This window comes from Odocoileus virginianus, chromosome 3 (genome assembly GCF_023699985.2).
Source record: "Odocoileus virginianus isolate 20LAN1187 ecotype Illinois chromosome 3, Ovbor_1.2, whole genome shotgun sequence".
Lineage (NCBI taxonomy): Eukaryota > Metazoa > Chordata > Mammalia > Artiodactyla > Cervidae > Odocoileus > Odocoileus virginianus.
This window is the reverse complement of record NC_069676.1, coordinates 40,584,719-40,597,982: the sequence shown is the minus strand read 5'-3', so window position 1 is coordinate 40,597,982 and position 13,264 is coordinate 40,584,719. Positions and strand designations below refer to the sequence as shown.

The window sequence follows — 13,264 nt, the reverse complement described above, 5'->3', positions numbered from 1 at the left end:
GATCGCGCCCGTGCGGGGGTCCACGTGCGGCACCCTCAGGTACGCCCCCCTCTTCCATCTCAAAGCTGCAGCGGTCGTCAGACCCCTCGGCGCGCCTCCCGCCCCCAAACTGCGGACGTGCGGCCAGAGGGAAAAGGAGGGGGGGGGGGGCCACACGCCCCCGCGCCGCGCCTGCGCACTCGGCCTGGCCACGACGCAGTCCCGCCTCCGGCAGCAATCCCGCGCGTCTATTGGTACGAGCAGAGCAGCGATCGAGGTGGCCGCCAATGAGGCGTCCCAAGAGTAGGCGGGGCCTGAGCCTTTCAACGCTAGGACGGGGGCGGGCGGGGCACCCGCCTCACAGTGACGTCAGGCTCGGTTCGCGGCCCGTTGCCATGGAAGCCGCGTTTCCATCCCTGCGGGCTTCCGGGGGCCGCCCCCTCCCATTCAACTTTTTCCTCCCTGAGAGGAGGGGTTGGTTGGTGCAGGGCCGTCCCCGCCTCCTGTGATTCCGCAGCCCCTGCCTACACTGGGCCTCAATTTACCTTTTTGTGCTGCCCACGCCCACGTGGCCTGACCGGCCGCCTCTCAGGTCGCTGCACCCCTTCGGCTGGGCGCCTCTCCCTCCTCGCCCCCCCCCCCCCACCCGCAGGCGTTTGCGTTTCAGGCCCGCACAGCGGGAAGGGACCAAGGGCCACAGTCTCAACCCGGGGTGGGGTTCTAGGACTCCCGGGTAGGGCTGTGACCCTCGGACCCCAGGGTTGGGCGCCAGACAGCGCCCTGAGGAGTACCCGGCAGTAGACCAAGTGCCCCCCCGCCCTGCACCGTGCAGACACAGCTCCTGTGATTCAGCGGGTGCCTTGATCTACACCCTCCTTCCTTATCCCCTACCCAGCCCTGCAGTGGCCAGCTGGTTCACAGCCCTAATCTCCGGGGGTCCGGCTGCCTGGGCAGGGTGTTCGACCTTAACTGTCCCATCCCCACCTCCATCTTGTGGTCCTCCGAACCAGAGGGGACATTTGCGCTTTTGACCTTAAGGTCTGAAGGTATAAGGTAGACCCGGGCATCCTACCTTCCCGGCTTGGTTGTGCGATGATTTAGGGGTGACTGGGTGGCAGGAGGGGCAGAAGGGCCTTAGCAAGTGCTCCCAGGACACTCCTGGACTGCACCTGTTCCCTTCCCCTTGGGTGGGGCTCCTGGAACTGGGGCTTAAGAGGGCTGGGTCTTGGCTACAGGAAATGAGCCTAGGGATGGTGGTCACTAATTTAACAAACACCCTCAGTGCTCTGGACCAAATGGTATTTCTCTCTGGGCCTGGGTTCTCTCATCTACCAAGTGGGAGGATAATTAGTTCTCTTAGTTAAGTGAGGAAATACATGTAAAACGACCTTCAGTATTATGGTGTGTCTCTGCCCAGCCCCAAAGTGGATGAAGGTGGGACTTACCACCTGGCCCGGCCCTCAGGGAGCCCCAGGTGGGCTGTGGTGGAAGACGCAGGCTGGGGAAGTTCCCAGCCAGAGCTGGGGCACTAGGAGTGTTCCTGGGTAGGGCACGGACCGAGCAAAGGCCTGGAGGCTTGATCGCAATGGTCAGGGCTGGGGAGAGCTGGAATGCAAGGCTTGGCAGGCCTAAAGGAGTCCACTAAGGGCCAGGGTGGAGCCAAACTGACGGGCCTTGAGTGCCTGCCCTAGGCCCTGGCTTTACTCTGGGTGCGATGGGTGTCGTGAAGGCCTGGCGCCACCCCCCGAGGGGTGGAGCTTGGGCCAGGGGTCCTCAGGCTGCCCACCACCCCCCCACGCGTGGGCGGGCGGATGTAACTACTTCCCCCTTTCTGTGGCTAGGGAACCCGTGGCCCCGAGTGTGCGGCCAGGTCTCCCTGGAGACTAAGTCTTTGGGCTCGCCTGCAGCCCACTTAGAACTGAGAGGCCCCACCCAGGGCACACAGCCCTTGGGCAGCCCCTTGCCCACACCCTGCAAGACTTCCGGCCTTGGGTACCGGGAAGTGGCCGGGCCCCTCCCTCCCTTGCCAGACAGCTTCCTGCCCACCCTCACCCCAGGGCGGGGAGGGAGTGTGGGAACTGTTATGGGACGCGCCCCTCTCCCCGCAGCCCTTCCACTCTCCCACTCTCCGGGGTGGTGGGCTACCCCAGCATCTGACCTGGTGGCCCTCCTGGTAAGACCACCCTCTCTCATACTCAAACGCCCTCAGTAACCACTCCACCCTCCAGGTGAGCAGGCCGGAGGTACACTTGTGTTTCATTTTCTGTTTATTCCTTGAAGTCACCGTGTTTGTGTAGGCTTCTTTTCCAATCTCATGTTTTCATACAGGAAACTCTGGCAAGGTGCTGGGACACCCCACAGACCGACCTCCCCCCCAAGGTGGGTAATGCTTTCTGGGGAGGGGAGGGGCCCTCCCAAGGGCAGAAAGGGTGGACAGTTCCTGCCTGGGGCCTCCACCCTCAGACCAGCGGAGGCACATACTGTTATTTAAAAATCGTTAAAAAAAAAAAAAAACCATCAGAACACACATTAAATAGATATCCAAGACAGCGTTTCAAAAACAAACCCGCCCCTTTTTCTTTTTTTTTGGAAAAATGAAAATAAAAACAAAATCCTTGACCCCTCCCCTCTGACCCCCCCTGCCCTCCCACCCCCCCCACAAAAAATGTACAGAGCTACAGTTAACACAAGATGTTCACATCTGAAACCATTAACTTTAACACATAACCTGGGGTAGGGTGAGGACCTGGGGTTCATCTAACAAGGAGGGGCAGGCAGAGGGTGGGGGGGAGTGTTGCGCAGCAGAGGGGCGGGGCCAGGACAAGACTGACAGGTGGGGGGCAGGGCCCAAACGTCTCCATTATCAGTAAAAAATAAATGAATGAAAAAATAACTCCACCCCCACTGAAATGGCCCCAATAATGGGGAGGTCTGCCCCTCTGCCCTGGGGATGCCCCTGGGACAGGGGCGTGAGTGGGGGGGGTCCAAATTAGACCAGCAGCGAACCCCCCCCACGGGGGGTTAATGCTACACAGCTTTGCCCCTAGTGGGGGTTTCACAGCTCAGCACCCCCGCCCCTCCTGGCTGCTGAAGGGCCCCCCAGACACAGTCCACAGGCCCAGATCCCTCAGGTTGGGTGGGGAAGAAGGGCCGGGGGTGGGGCATCAACCCCGGCCCCGCCCCCCAGCCATTTCTCTCCCTATTTTTCAAGAGATTCCCAACCACTATTGGCTCAGTCAGAAAATTAATAGTCTATAAATACCCCAAGCGCAGAAAAACGGGGTGGGGTGGGAGGAAACGCACAGTGCGTGGACGGCGGCGAAGGCTGGCGGCAGGCTCCTCCCCCCCTTTCCTTTCCTGGCAGGAAAGGGTCCCCAGCCTGCACCCCAAGGCAGGCTCTGGCCAGCCTCTCCCCTGAAACGGCTTTTCTTTTCTTTTCCAGGAAAAAGGAACATGGAAAAGGAAATCAGGAACAAGAGTTCGAACATGGAAGAGAAGCAATCCCTGGCAGTCATGGGCTTGGTCGCGGTTGACGCGCACCTGACCGCGGGGTTCCTCACCCGGTGGTTTCAGAGCCAGGGTTTGCGGTGGGGGCTCTCCTCTCCGTGGCCCCCTCCCCTGTCTGTAAAGTGCATAATGAGGCATCTACGTTTTTGACTTAAACCTGAAAGGAGTGGGGAGGGAGGCAGAACGGAAGGGGGGGGCGGCTTCCTAGTCTCCGCTCTCTCTCAACCATCTGGAAAGACTGCTACATATTTGGAGCTTGGGAAGGTGGGCGGGAGGGACCCAGTGCAGGTCGGGAGGATGAGGCAATGGAGGAAGGGGCGGGGAGTGTGAGCCGAATCAAGGAGGCAGGAACCCAAGTCCACGGAGAGTTCGGAAAACCATGGTAGGAATTGAAATTTTAAAAAAGAAAAAGAAAAAAAAAAAACCACCGGAAGGACACGGAACTGGGAGGGGGGAGCCTCTTGCTGCACCGAGAGACAGCCTGCCCTCCCGTTCGAGGCCACACTGGTGGCCACACAGGGCTGGGGCGAGGGACAGGGTTCCTAGGCCACCACGAACTCTGATTTGATGTCGGGGTTCACTTCTGGCTTCCAGACGGAGTCCTCGAAGTCGAGGCCCAAGCCGGCCGCCTCGCTGGGGCCGCCACCTCCCCCACTGCCGGTGCTGTCGCTGCGGCCGGCCTTGCGGCTCGGTGGCCAGTGATAGGGACCGCGGGCATCACGCCGGGCCTTTCTGCGGAGCCGTTTCTGCTGGAGCAGCAGCTGCAGGCGCTCCACCTTACAGCGGGTGGCTCGGTTCTCTGTCTGCCGCAGCCGGTCCCCTACAGAGGACGCAGTGGGTGTGACTCTGAGGGTCCCTTGGAGGCCAGAGTCCCAAACAAATGCAAGGATCCCCAGCAGCTGCCCCTGGATATCAGGCCCAACCCAGGACACTCCCTCCAGCGAGGGAGCCAGGCAAGAATATCTACTGAACCTTCCATCAACTGGGCTGTCAGCTCCATGAGGGCAGGGCTGGCCCAAGACAGCCTTTAGTGACTCAGCTGTCATGAGCACTAGCTGCTCAGGCTATATGTGTTTCCCCTTCAGGACCCGGTCTCAGGGGCCCACTTCACAATTCTGAAGGACTCGGAATGTGTCCAGAATAACCAAGTTTTGTGGGGGCAGGGGGGCGCAAGCTGCCCTTGAGCAGGAGGAGAAGCTGACTCCCTCCCTCCCTCAGGCTGACTGGGCCATTCACATTGGTTTCACCCACCATCTGGAGAAGGTGCCCAAGGGGGGTGAGGAGGAAGTGCGGATGGAGCCCCCTCTGGAGGACACAAAGACACTGTGTGCCCCAACACACACACTCCCTTCTCTACAGGCGCCTGCAGAGCAGGGTGAGCGGCAGCTGGCGGCCCCCTCCCCACCACCGGGGGCTCAGCTGCTGCAAGAGGCACACAGAGGGGCCTTGAGAGACCCATTGAGGGGGGGGTGCAAGGGGGACACTTACCCGGGGGCTTGCACAAGCGGGCCTGGCTCAGGGAGGCCGGGGCCGCGGCCGCCAGCTTCTCGCAGGAGGTAGTTTTGGGGCCGAGGTCTGGGGTGCACTGGGCGTGGCAACGCAGCTGTGTGAGTGATGGGGGCATGCCCTGGTAGTGCCGTGTGGCACTTAGGAGGTCATTGAGGATCTGCAGGATGGTCCCGATGTCCCGCCTCGGCCGCCCGCTGCTGTCCTGGCAGTTGGGGTGCAGCGTGCCTGTGGGGAGACATGGATGAGGACACCCCTGGCTGACTTGGGCACTTGCACCCCCCATTGGGGACCTGTGGCCAGCTGTATAGCCAGCCACATGCGTGGCGACCCCGGGGAGTGTCTCATCCCTAAGTGTGTGTTACTGCTCATGGGGACACTCTGACACCTACCAGAGAACGTCCCTGAGAAGACCCCTGGGGCGTGGTTCACGAAGCTCTCGATGACTGCGCCAGGTTTGCGGGAGCGGGAGGTGGGGCTGCCCCCAGTGGGGGACGTGGGGCTGGCACCGGTGCTGGCAGCGGGGGAACAGTCCATCTGCTGATGGGGGAGGAGGGCACGTGAGCTTGGGGTGTGAGGGTAACCCCTGGGGTTCAGGGCCAGGGGATCACCCACCACACCACACAAGCCCAGGTTGTGGGGAGAACTATGGGATTTTGGATACAGAAGACATATCTGGAGCTCTGCCATCCTCCCGCTGCACCCTTCCCCAGACTCACCTCAGGGCAGGTGGTAGAGGCTGAATGGGAGCGGAAAGAGCCGGCAGTGACAGGTGAGGATGCGGGGGCAGGGCTGGTGGGCACTGGGGGGACGCGGGCGGCACTGGACACTGGCCGGCAGGGAGAGGACACAGGGGTGGTGGTCATGCTGGGGTCCCCACGGGTGGCAGCGGCGGCGGCAGCAGCCAGCACGTGACGGTGCTGCAGTGGGGCATGCTGGGCTGCAAGCTGCAACTGGACAAACATCATGTGGTCCCCCACACGCAGCGCCAGGGTCAGCGGCGAACGGCCTGACAAGAAGTCACTGACCTGCAGAGAGAGGCCCGTCAAGCCTAGGGCCCTAGCCCGCAGTGCCCCCAGCCCGGCCCAGCCCGGCCCCCCACGCTGTGTGACCTGGGGCCTCTCGCCGCCCCTCTGTGGGTTCTGGGGTCCCTGTCGGTGCCACGGATGCTTAAATAAAATGAATCGGTATTTCCGGAAGCCGCCTCCGCCAGCCCGGCCCAGGTCGGGAGCCGCTGGGGGCTGTGGGGGGACAGAGGCAGATGAGACGGGGGCCTGGCCCACCCTGGCCAACTTGGTTCTTTCAAGGGGAAACCGAGGCCAGAGGGGGCGGGGCCCAGCCGGCATCTCTGCTCTCAAATAACCCCCAGCTCACACCTCTCCCCACCCTCTCTCTGCCTGCACACTGCAGGGGCTAGGCTCAGGCCCCCTCCCAGCTAAGCTACTTGGGCAGCGAGTGGGAGGAATTCCTGGACAAATTCTTGTCCTAACCTTTGCTTTCTCAAGATAAATATTTATCTGTCCTGGGCGGGGCTGAGGCTAAAGGGGAGGCGTTGCCTCTGCCGGCAGTGGGGGGGCCCTGACCATTCACTGTGGCCTGAGTCCCCCAAGGCCTCAATACAGCCCATGCAAACATGAATCTCCAACCTGGCAACCCCTTTGGAGCAGGCGAGGAGCCCATAAGATCCCCCTATCTGCACTGGCCCCCTCCTCTGGGGGCCCGCCAGCACTGCACTCTCCCCAGGGGCCGGGATTGTTGGGGGGGGGATGGAGGTTTCTGAGAAATGACACAGGCCCGGATGACTCAGAACCACCTCCTCCCTGCTCTCTGCTGGCAGAGGCTGGTGTAACCTTCCCTGCTTGGGGGCCGTGGGGAGGAGGCAAAGGAGGCGGACAGAGCGCACTCCCCACTCCCCGCAGCCCCTTCTGCATGTGCCCTCCCCAGCCCGAGATGCCCTTTGCAAAAAGGGCCTGGGTGGCTTTGTAAGAATGGCTGCCCCCCCCCCCAACTCCACCCTGCAACTTCCTCCCAGGGGAGGGCGAAGGGGCAGGCATGACTTGGTGCCAGGCAGGGAAGCAATGCTGGGAGCCCAGTCACTCCGCCCAGCGCCTCCCCAACTCCCTCCTGACGCAGGCACCCTGGGGCGGATGTGAACCCAACACGCCCCAGGGGCCCCCTGCCAACCACAGCACCACCCCCCTCCACAGGAGCAGGGAGCTCAGGTCACATCTGCCCCAAAAAGCACACCCCCAGCTGGCTCCCGGCTCTCCCCCCACTCCTCTGCCCCTCCCAATGGCGGACCACCCAGCTCCCAGGGCCCCTCCTCCTCCCCTGCGCTAGCCGGCTGGCGAGGGCAGGACGCAGCACGCCGGGGAGGGGGCGAGGGCCTCGGGGCAGGAGGAAGGGAAGCCGCTGAGCAGGTTCTGAGGCCGGGGGCCAGCCCAGCCAGGGAGGCTGAGGACTTGCCACCCCCACCCTGGCAGCAGGCGGATAGCTGAGGCCTGTGTCACCCTCCTAGGAGGAGGGCCCCGCTGCCAGAAAAATGAGGAAAGGAGGGGAAAAAAAAAGCTGCAACAAAACCGGGAACCCTGTGTGGGCCAGCCCCAGCCTTCCTCCTCACCGCCCTCCCGCGCGCTTACTAAATATTTTCCTAACATCCTGTCTGGGCTGTGCTGGCCCCAGGGCTGGGTGCCCCCACCCCCTCCCCCTTTTGGGGCAGAGAACAAAGGCCAGAGGAAGGAGGAGTAGGGGTGACTCCCCACCCCTCACAATGGGGTCAGAGAAGGCGGAAGGAATGTCACCCAGAACCACCCCCCCATCAGAAATGTTAAAAAGGTTGCTCTGGGGAAACCACAGTCTGGCCAGGGGGAGCTCTACGACAAAGCCAGTGGGGCTGCGGACCCAGGCCCCGGTGAGTGGGAGTGGTGTGAGAGCATGGGCCAAGGTCACCCCGCAGGCAGGCTTGTGAAAGCTGGGCCCCCTCCCCCATGGCGGCCACCGTGGGAGAGAAGGCTCTCAAGGTCAGGTGGAGAGTGCTGGGGGGGCGGGGAGGAGGAAGAGGAAGCTGGGTGACCAGGCCAAGCTGGCACGAAGGCGGAGCGGCGCGTCCCCTCCCCTTCCCACAGGCCTCCCGGGAGCACAAACAACCCCTAAGCTCTCCGGAGTGGCCGGGTACTCCACCGGTTGCCCCCAGGGATTGGGAGGGCGCTGGTGCGCATCTTACCTGGGTCTCCGTCAAGCTCTCCAGGGCCTGCATCACAGACTGTTCTGGCCTGGAGGCCTGAGACTACAGAGAGAGGAAGGAAGAGGAGACCCTGAGGGTGGGCCCTGACGGAGGAGTGGGATGGAGTGGAGTGGGGTGGGGTGGGGTGTGCAGCCCTGCAGGGAAGGGGTTCTGTGTCAATGCTGGGGGCTGTGCTCGCAGGGGAGGGGGCTGCCTGCTAACGCGGGGCTTCGGGGCTCGCTGCCCCAGCCATTTACCATGAGGCCCGCCTCCACGGTGGGCACGAGCGTCAGCTTGCTGCCATCCCCCACGCCGAACTCCTGCAGCTTCCCCGAACTGAGCCGGCTGAAGAGGGGAGGAAGGAAGAGGGTGAGGCTATACCGCCGAGACAAGGCAGGGACTCGGAAGCAGAGTCCGCGGGGGAGGGCTATGCTCATGTGGTAGAGACAGGAGTCCATCGCCCCCACCCCTTCCTGGTTTCCAGATCCAGGGCCCTGAGTTTGTGTGAAGGGTGGAGGTCAGACCCTGGGAGTCCCATGCTGGCAGTTCAGACCCCTTATTCCAAGGCACCCTAGTTCTGCACTGGGACACTCCAGCTAAGCCTCAGAAAGGCACCTTTTCACCATCCAGGCCCAGCGCGCCCCTTGGCACCCTCCTCCCACCCCGGGGCCGCCCCCTTGTAATTCAACCACCCGGGCCTGGGCTGTCCCTGCGGGCCAAGCGCTTAGCCTTTCGGGGCTTTGCCAGGCGGGCTCCCCTCCTCCCTCCCTCCCTCCCAGGCGCAAGCCGCCGCCGCTCAGACAAAGGAGACCCTCCCCCACCCTCCCCTCCCCCACCGGGCCCCTCCGCTGGGGATGGACATTGCGTGTCCCCGGAGGCCCGCGGAGGGAGGGCTCCCCGGCCTGGAGGCGATTTAAATGGCAGGGGGGAGGGGTAGACTGCGGAGAGCGCTCGGTGGCGAGAACAAAGGGGGGCAGAGAGACGCGAGTGGGGGGTGAAACAGTCAGAAGCAGAGGGGGCCGCTGAACAGATGCGGAAGCCAGCGGGTTGCAGGCAGAGGAGGCCGCCGCAGAGCCCCCCACCCCCGCAGCTGGGACCCCTACTCCGCCCGGAACTCCTGCCTTCCCGTGGGCGACGCCGCCTAAGAACGACCCGAGGAGCCCTCGCAACCGCCTTTGTGCAGCGACCCCGGGCGGGGGAGGGGGCCGAGACACGCAGGCCGAGCAGAGGGCGCCCGAGAGCGCGCGGCGCGCCCCCGCCCCCGCCCCCCGTCTGGCCGCCCCCTTCCTTCCCCGAGCGGCGCGCTCTTTGTTCCCGCCCCGGGGCCGGGGCCCGAGGGGGCGGCGCGGGGGCTGGGGGCGCGCGGTACCTACGTGTCTTTGTGGAGCAGCGCCAGACGCTCCTTGGGCACTTTGAGGCGTTGGGACAGCCGCTTGCGCAGCCCTTCCACCGTCTCGTCGGGGGGCACCGACAGCTCGTAGCGGGTGCCTGTCGTGCTGTGGATGGCCAGGCTCATGGGCGCCGTCTCGGCCGTCGGGCTCAGCTCGCAGGCGCCGCCGGGGGCCCCGCGCCGGCAGCTCCGGGCGCCGCCGGGCTGCGGCTCCATCCCCGGCCCGCGCTGAGGGGCTGGGGTCCGCGGGGCGCAGCCAATTCTCGCCGCGCCTCCGGGCAGAGCGGGTTGGGAGAGAGATCCCAAACTGGTTTCCTCTGCGTCCCTGGAAGCGGGGGGCAGCGAGCGTCCCTTTGGAGAAGGTTCCACGAGTGGAAGGTGAATCAGAAATCAAAAATCCGAGTGGAGCTCCGAGGTCGCGCGCCTTCCTAGGTGGGGACTACACTCCCAATTCCTTTCCAGGGCGGCGGGCTCCGGGAAGGGTCCCAGAGGAGGGGGCGCCGCTCACCCAGCCGCGCTCAGGGATGTCTGCTACTCCGGCCGTGCTTCCCCTCGCGTCCCCTCCCTTAGCAACAGCCGCCGCCGCCGCCGCCGCCAGAGGATCTGGGGGAGAAAGTAACAGAAAAAAAAGTTATAATGTATCAACGTTCCGAGGGGCGGGGCAGCCGCCCCCTCCCATTCACTACTTACTCCACCGGCCCGCGCCGACCAATCAGCGTGCGCCGAAGGCCCAGTCGGCAGCGCGGTCCGGCCAATGGGAGCCGCCGAGGCACCGCCCCACGTGGCCGCGCGGGCCCGCCCTCTCGCCCCGCCCCCGACCCGGTGGCCAAACGGAGTGCGACGGGGGCGGAGCCGACTCCGCTCCGGCCCGCCCCCACCCCCGCCCCGCCCCGCCGCAGCCATTCATAAGGCCGGGACCCTCAACAAAGGGCGGGCGGCGGGGCGCTCGGGGCCCGAGACCCCGGGCTGGGGTGGTTTGTCGTGGGATAAGGCGGCGGCCCGAAGCTGAAAGAGTAGGAAGCCGGGGCCTCCCCCTGGGCCTGTCCGGGAAACCGCTGCAAGCGGAAGCGGGACGCGATCCCTGCGCCTCGTGGCTGGGTCCCCGCTGAAGGACTCGCGGCAGGGTCGACCTGCGGCGCCCCCTTTCCCGAGAAGCGTGAAGCCCCTGCAAGGGGTGGAGCTGCGGGCGGGGCCTGCACCCCGGTGACGTGGCCGCTGCCGGACGGCCCCTCCCTCGCCTGTGCCACCTCGCGTCCCACCCCCGTCCCGCGGGCCGGGCCCGCTTCCCGAGTCGCGCCCGCCCGAGCCGTGACGTGACGCGGCGTCCCCGGCTGCGCCCGCGCGCGCCGCTCGGGGCTGCGGTGAGTCAGCAGCGCTGGCGCGCCCTCTGCCGGCCCCGCCCGGGAGCGCTGCCCAGAGACCCGGGCAGGGGGCGCCGATGCAGCCCGGGGTAGGGGGCAGTCAGACGCGACTGCGGGCGTCAAGGGAGCCTAAGAGCGTGAAGCCTCTGCGTCAGTAGACTGGGGCTACACAGTCGGAGAAACAGAGGCCAGGACGGAAACTAACTCAAGGTCACTCGCGGGGAGTGGGAGTGCCCCGGGGGCGGGGCGGGGGCAGAGGTCCAGACTGGGCTCTGCCGGCAGCGCCGAGTCCTTCCCATTCCACGTCCCAAGGGGCTCCTCAGGGTTGGAGACACCTTGAACCCTGTCTGCTCAAAGAACAAAGAAAAGTAGGGCACCCTTAAGAGCCTAGAGTGAGAACCCTCTTCTTCGGCCAGCGAGGTCCCGCCCCCCACTCACCAGGAGCGGATCGTCCGAGGTCCCAACTGTCCAGAGTGTACCCACGTCCGGGACGAGTACGCGGTGGCGGAGCCGGTCTGGGGCTGAGCGGGCGGCCCCCGAGCCTTTATCCGCACCGCCTTCCCTCGGGGTGGAGTTTAGGCGGCCAGGGGGCGGGGGGCCGGGCGGTCGGTGACGCAGGCCGGCCCCCGCCCCTGCCTGTCGGCCAGGGCCCTGGGGCACCGTCCTGCCTGGGCCGCCCGCCCCCTAAGCTTTGCCCTTTTAAACAGGGAGGGGTGTAGCCATCCTTGTTTGCTACGAATCAAGGGTCACGGTCGGCAGCTGACGACTGAGGGCACCCGCACTCCGGCCCCCGCCATAGGGTTTTGGGGTGCACTGCTGGATTTGCTGCCCCGCCCCTTTCCTGCTACCCCAGGCTCGGTGCTTCCGCTTGGGGGCGCCCGCATTAGGGAACGGGAAAGGGGGGCCTGAGTCAGCGGCCTGCGTCCAGGAAAACAGGCCTGTCACCTGCCTGCAGTGGGGGTGCCCCAGCCAGCTGCCCTGGCCTCCTGCATCCCTTAACGGTGACCTCAGAGGGTATTTATGGAGCGATTCACCAGCTCCAGTCCTGCCCTGTGCATCTGTCACTACCTGCTGGGCTCTGTGACTCTGGAGGGCAGTGACGTTTGTGAGCTCCTGTGGTATGGAGTGAGAAAATACGGCAGGTCTCTCTGGAACCCCAGGGATACAGGGCCCTCACCTAAGCCTGGCAATCGACATCAGCCCATTAGGTTAGCTTACCTGCTGGTGTCCAGCCTTAGCTGCTGGTGTACTCACCCTACCCATCTTAGAGGGGATGAAACCAAGGGCATACAGCCATTGGTTTGTCTGTAGCTTTGTCCCTGCAGGTCGTCACGCTTTCTAAGGGTGACCCTGACTGAGGACAGTTCCCTCTCCGTCCTCCTTCCCTCTCTGTCCAGAGGGGGACCCCAGGATACCCCCATCCACTTATCTGTGCCTCCCTTTATCTGACCCAACCACCTCCACCTCCACCCTTGCCCTGGGGCCCCTCCCAGGGCTGTGCTCCTTCCTAGGATGGAGCCAGTCCTCATCCTGCTCCCACCCAAGGCCCCCCAGCCTCTGCCCCCCACCCTGTCACAGGCACACCCAGACACTCCCAGTCCCACAGGATCAAGGCTGCGCCTGAGGGATGGACAAGAGCTTGCCAGAGACAGAAGAGCTCCAGGGAGGAGCAACTCCACACCAAGCACAAGAGGCTCGAAAAGAGGGCCCCAAGGTCAGGTGTGGGACCAGGCCCTGGGCCTGCATCCAGGGAGAGCAGGGAGGCAGCATGGGGTACGTGGGCTCTGAAGCTGCAGCATCTGAGCACAGTAGGGCACCAGGGCAGGCAGGCCAGGTGGGACCCTCAAGTCAGCAGGTGGCACTGGGTGGGGGTGTTGTGGAGACCTCAGGTAGGTCTCTGATCTCACCTGGCTGGGTTCCTCTGCCTGCAGGGGAGTGGGCTGGTCCTGACATGGGCCCCCTGAGGGTCACACACACAGGAGGGGACAAGCCCCTGCCTGGCTTTGCAAATCCAAGTTGATTAAACGTGCCAGATCAGCCTGCTTCAGGCTCTCCTTCTCAGAAGACCCCTCTCACCTGGCTGCTGGTCTCAGGTTTCGAGCACACTCTAGGTATGAGGGCATCCCTTCCCAGGAAGGAGATGAGCACCATCTAGTCTGCGCTCTCAGTAGGGGGTCATGGTCCCTGGTTCCTGGCCCTGTCACCCACTCCCACCCAGGGTGCCCTGACCCCAGGACAGGACCTGGCCTATGCTGGCCATCCCTGTAGTCTATCAGCAGAGGTCCCCAGGCCAGGCTC

General features: G+C 64.5%; 2 protein-coding genes across 5 annotated transcripts; both read right to left on the bottom strand.

Moving 5' to 3' along the window:
• Positions 1-2,228: 2,228 nt before the first annotated feature.
• MIDN (midnolin) lies at positions 2,229-11,520 on the bottom strand. 4 transcript variants are annotated; one of them, XM_020890339.2, is made up of 9 exons: positions 11,405-11,520; positions 9,589-10,208; positions 8,473-8,560; positions 8,216-8,278; positions 6,105-6,233; positions 5,712-6,020; positions 5,385-5,529; positions 4,975-5,220; positions 2,229-4,306 (listed from the first exon to the last, which is right to left on the bottom strand). In XM_020890339.2, exons 2-9 carry the CDS (start codon positions 9,819-9,821, stop codon positions 4,029-4,031), a joined length of 1,491 nt encoding a protein of 496 aa, XP_020745998.1. In that variant the 5' UTR covers positions 9,822-10,208; positions 11,405-11,520; the 3' UTR covers positions 2,229-4,028. The 4 variants fall into 4 exon arrangements, with proteins under 4 accessions (XP_020745998.1, XP_020745997.1, XP_070321405.1 ...); XM_020890338.2 differs by having other exon boundaries at positions 5,385-5,532; positions 11,405-11,518; XM_070465304.1 differs by lacking the exon at positions 6,105-6,233 and having other exon boundaries at positions 11,405-11,517.
• Positions 10,526-13,117, bottom strand: LOC110135346 (collagen alpha-1(I) chain-like). The gene is made up of 6 exons (XM_020890354.2): positions 13,043-13,117; positions 12,874-12,891; positions 11,717-11,884; positions 11,405-11,602; positions 11,172-11,313; positions 10,526-11,076 (listed from the first exon to the last, which is right to left on the bottom strand). Exons 1-6 carry the CDS (start codon positions 13,115-13,117, stop codon positions 10,526-10,528), a joined length of 1,152 nt encoding a protein of 383 aa, XP_020746013.2.
• Positions 13,118-13,264: the final 147 nt, after the last annotated feature.

Bases quoted from the DNA above. Each gene is read 5' to 3' on its own strand.
- LOC110135346 (XM_020890354.2), bottom strand. From the start codon at position 13,117: ATGGTGCTCATCTCCTTCCTGGGAAGGGATGCCCTCATACCTAGAGTG. The intron at 11,603-11,716 runs GTGACCCTTGAT...CCTGGCCGACAG, and splicing joins TCAGTCGTCAGCTGCCGACC to GCAGGGGCGGGGGCCGGCCT. The intron at 11,314-11,404 runs GTGAGTGGGGGG...TTCTTTGAGCAG, and splicing joins CCTCGGACGATCCGCTCCTG to ACAGGGTTCAAGGTGTCTCC.
- MIDN (XM_020890338.2), bottom strand. From the start codon at position 9,821: ATGGAGCCGCAGCCCGGCGGCGCCCGGAGCTGCCGGCGCGGGGCCCCC. The intron at 6,021-6,104 runs GTCACACAGCGT...CTCTCTCTGCAG, and splicing joins GGGGCGGCGAGAGGCCCCAG to GTCAGTGACTTCTTGTCAGG. The intron at 5,533-5,711 runs GTGAGTCTGGGG...CTCCCCCATCAG, and splicing joins CCTCTACCACCTGCCCTGAG to CAGATGGACTGTTCCCCCGC.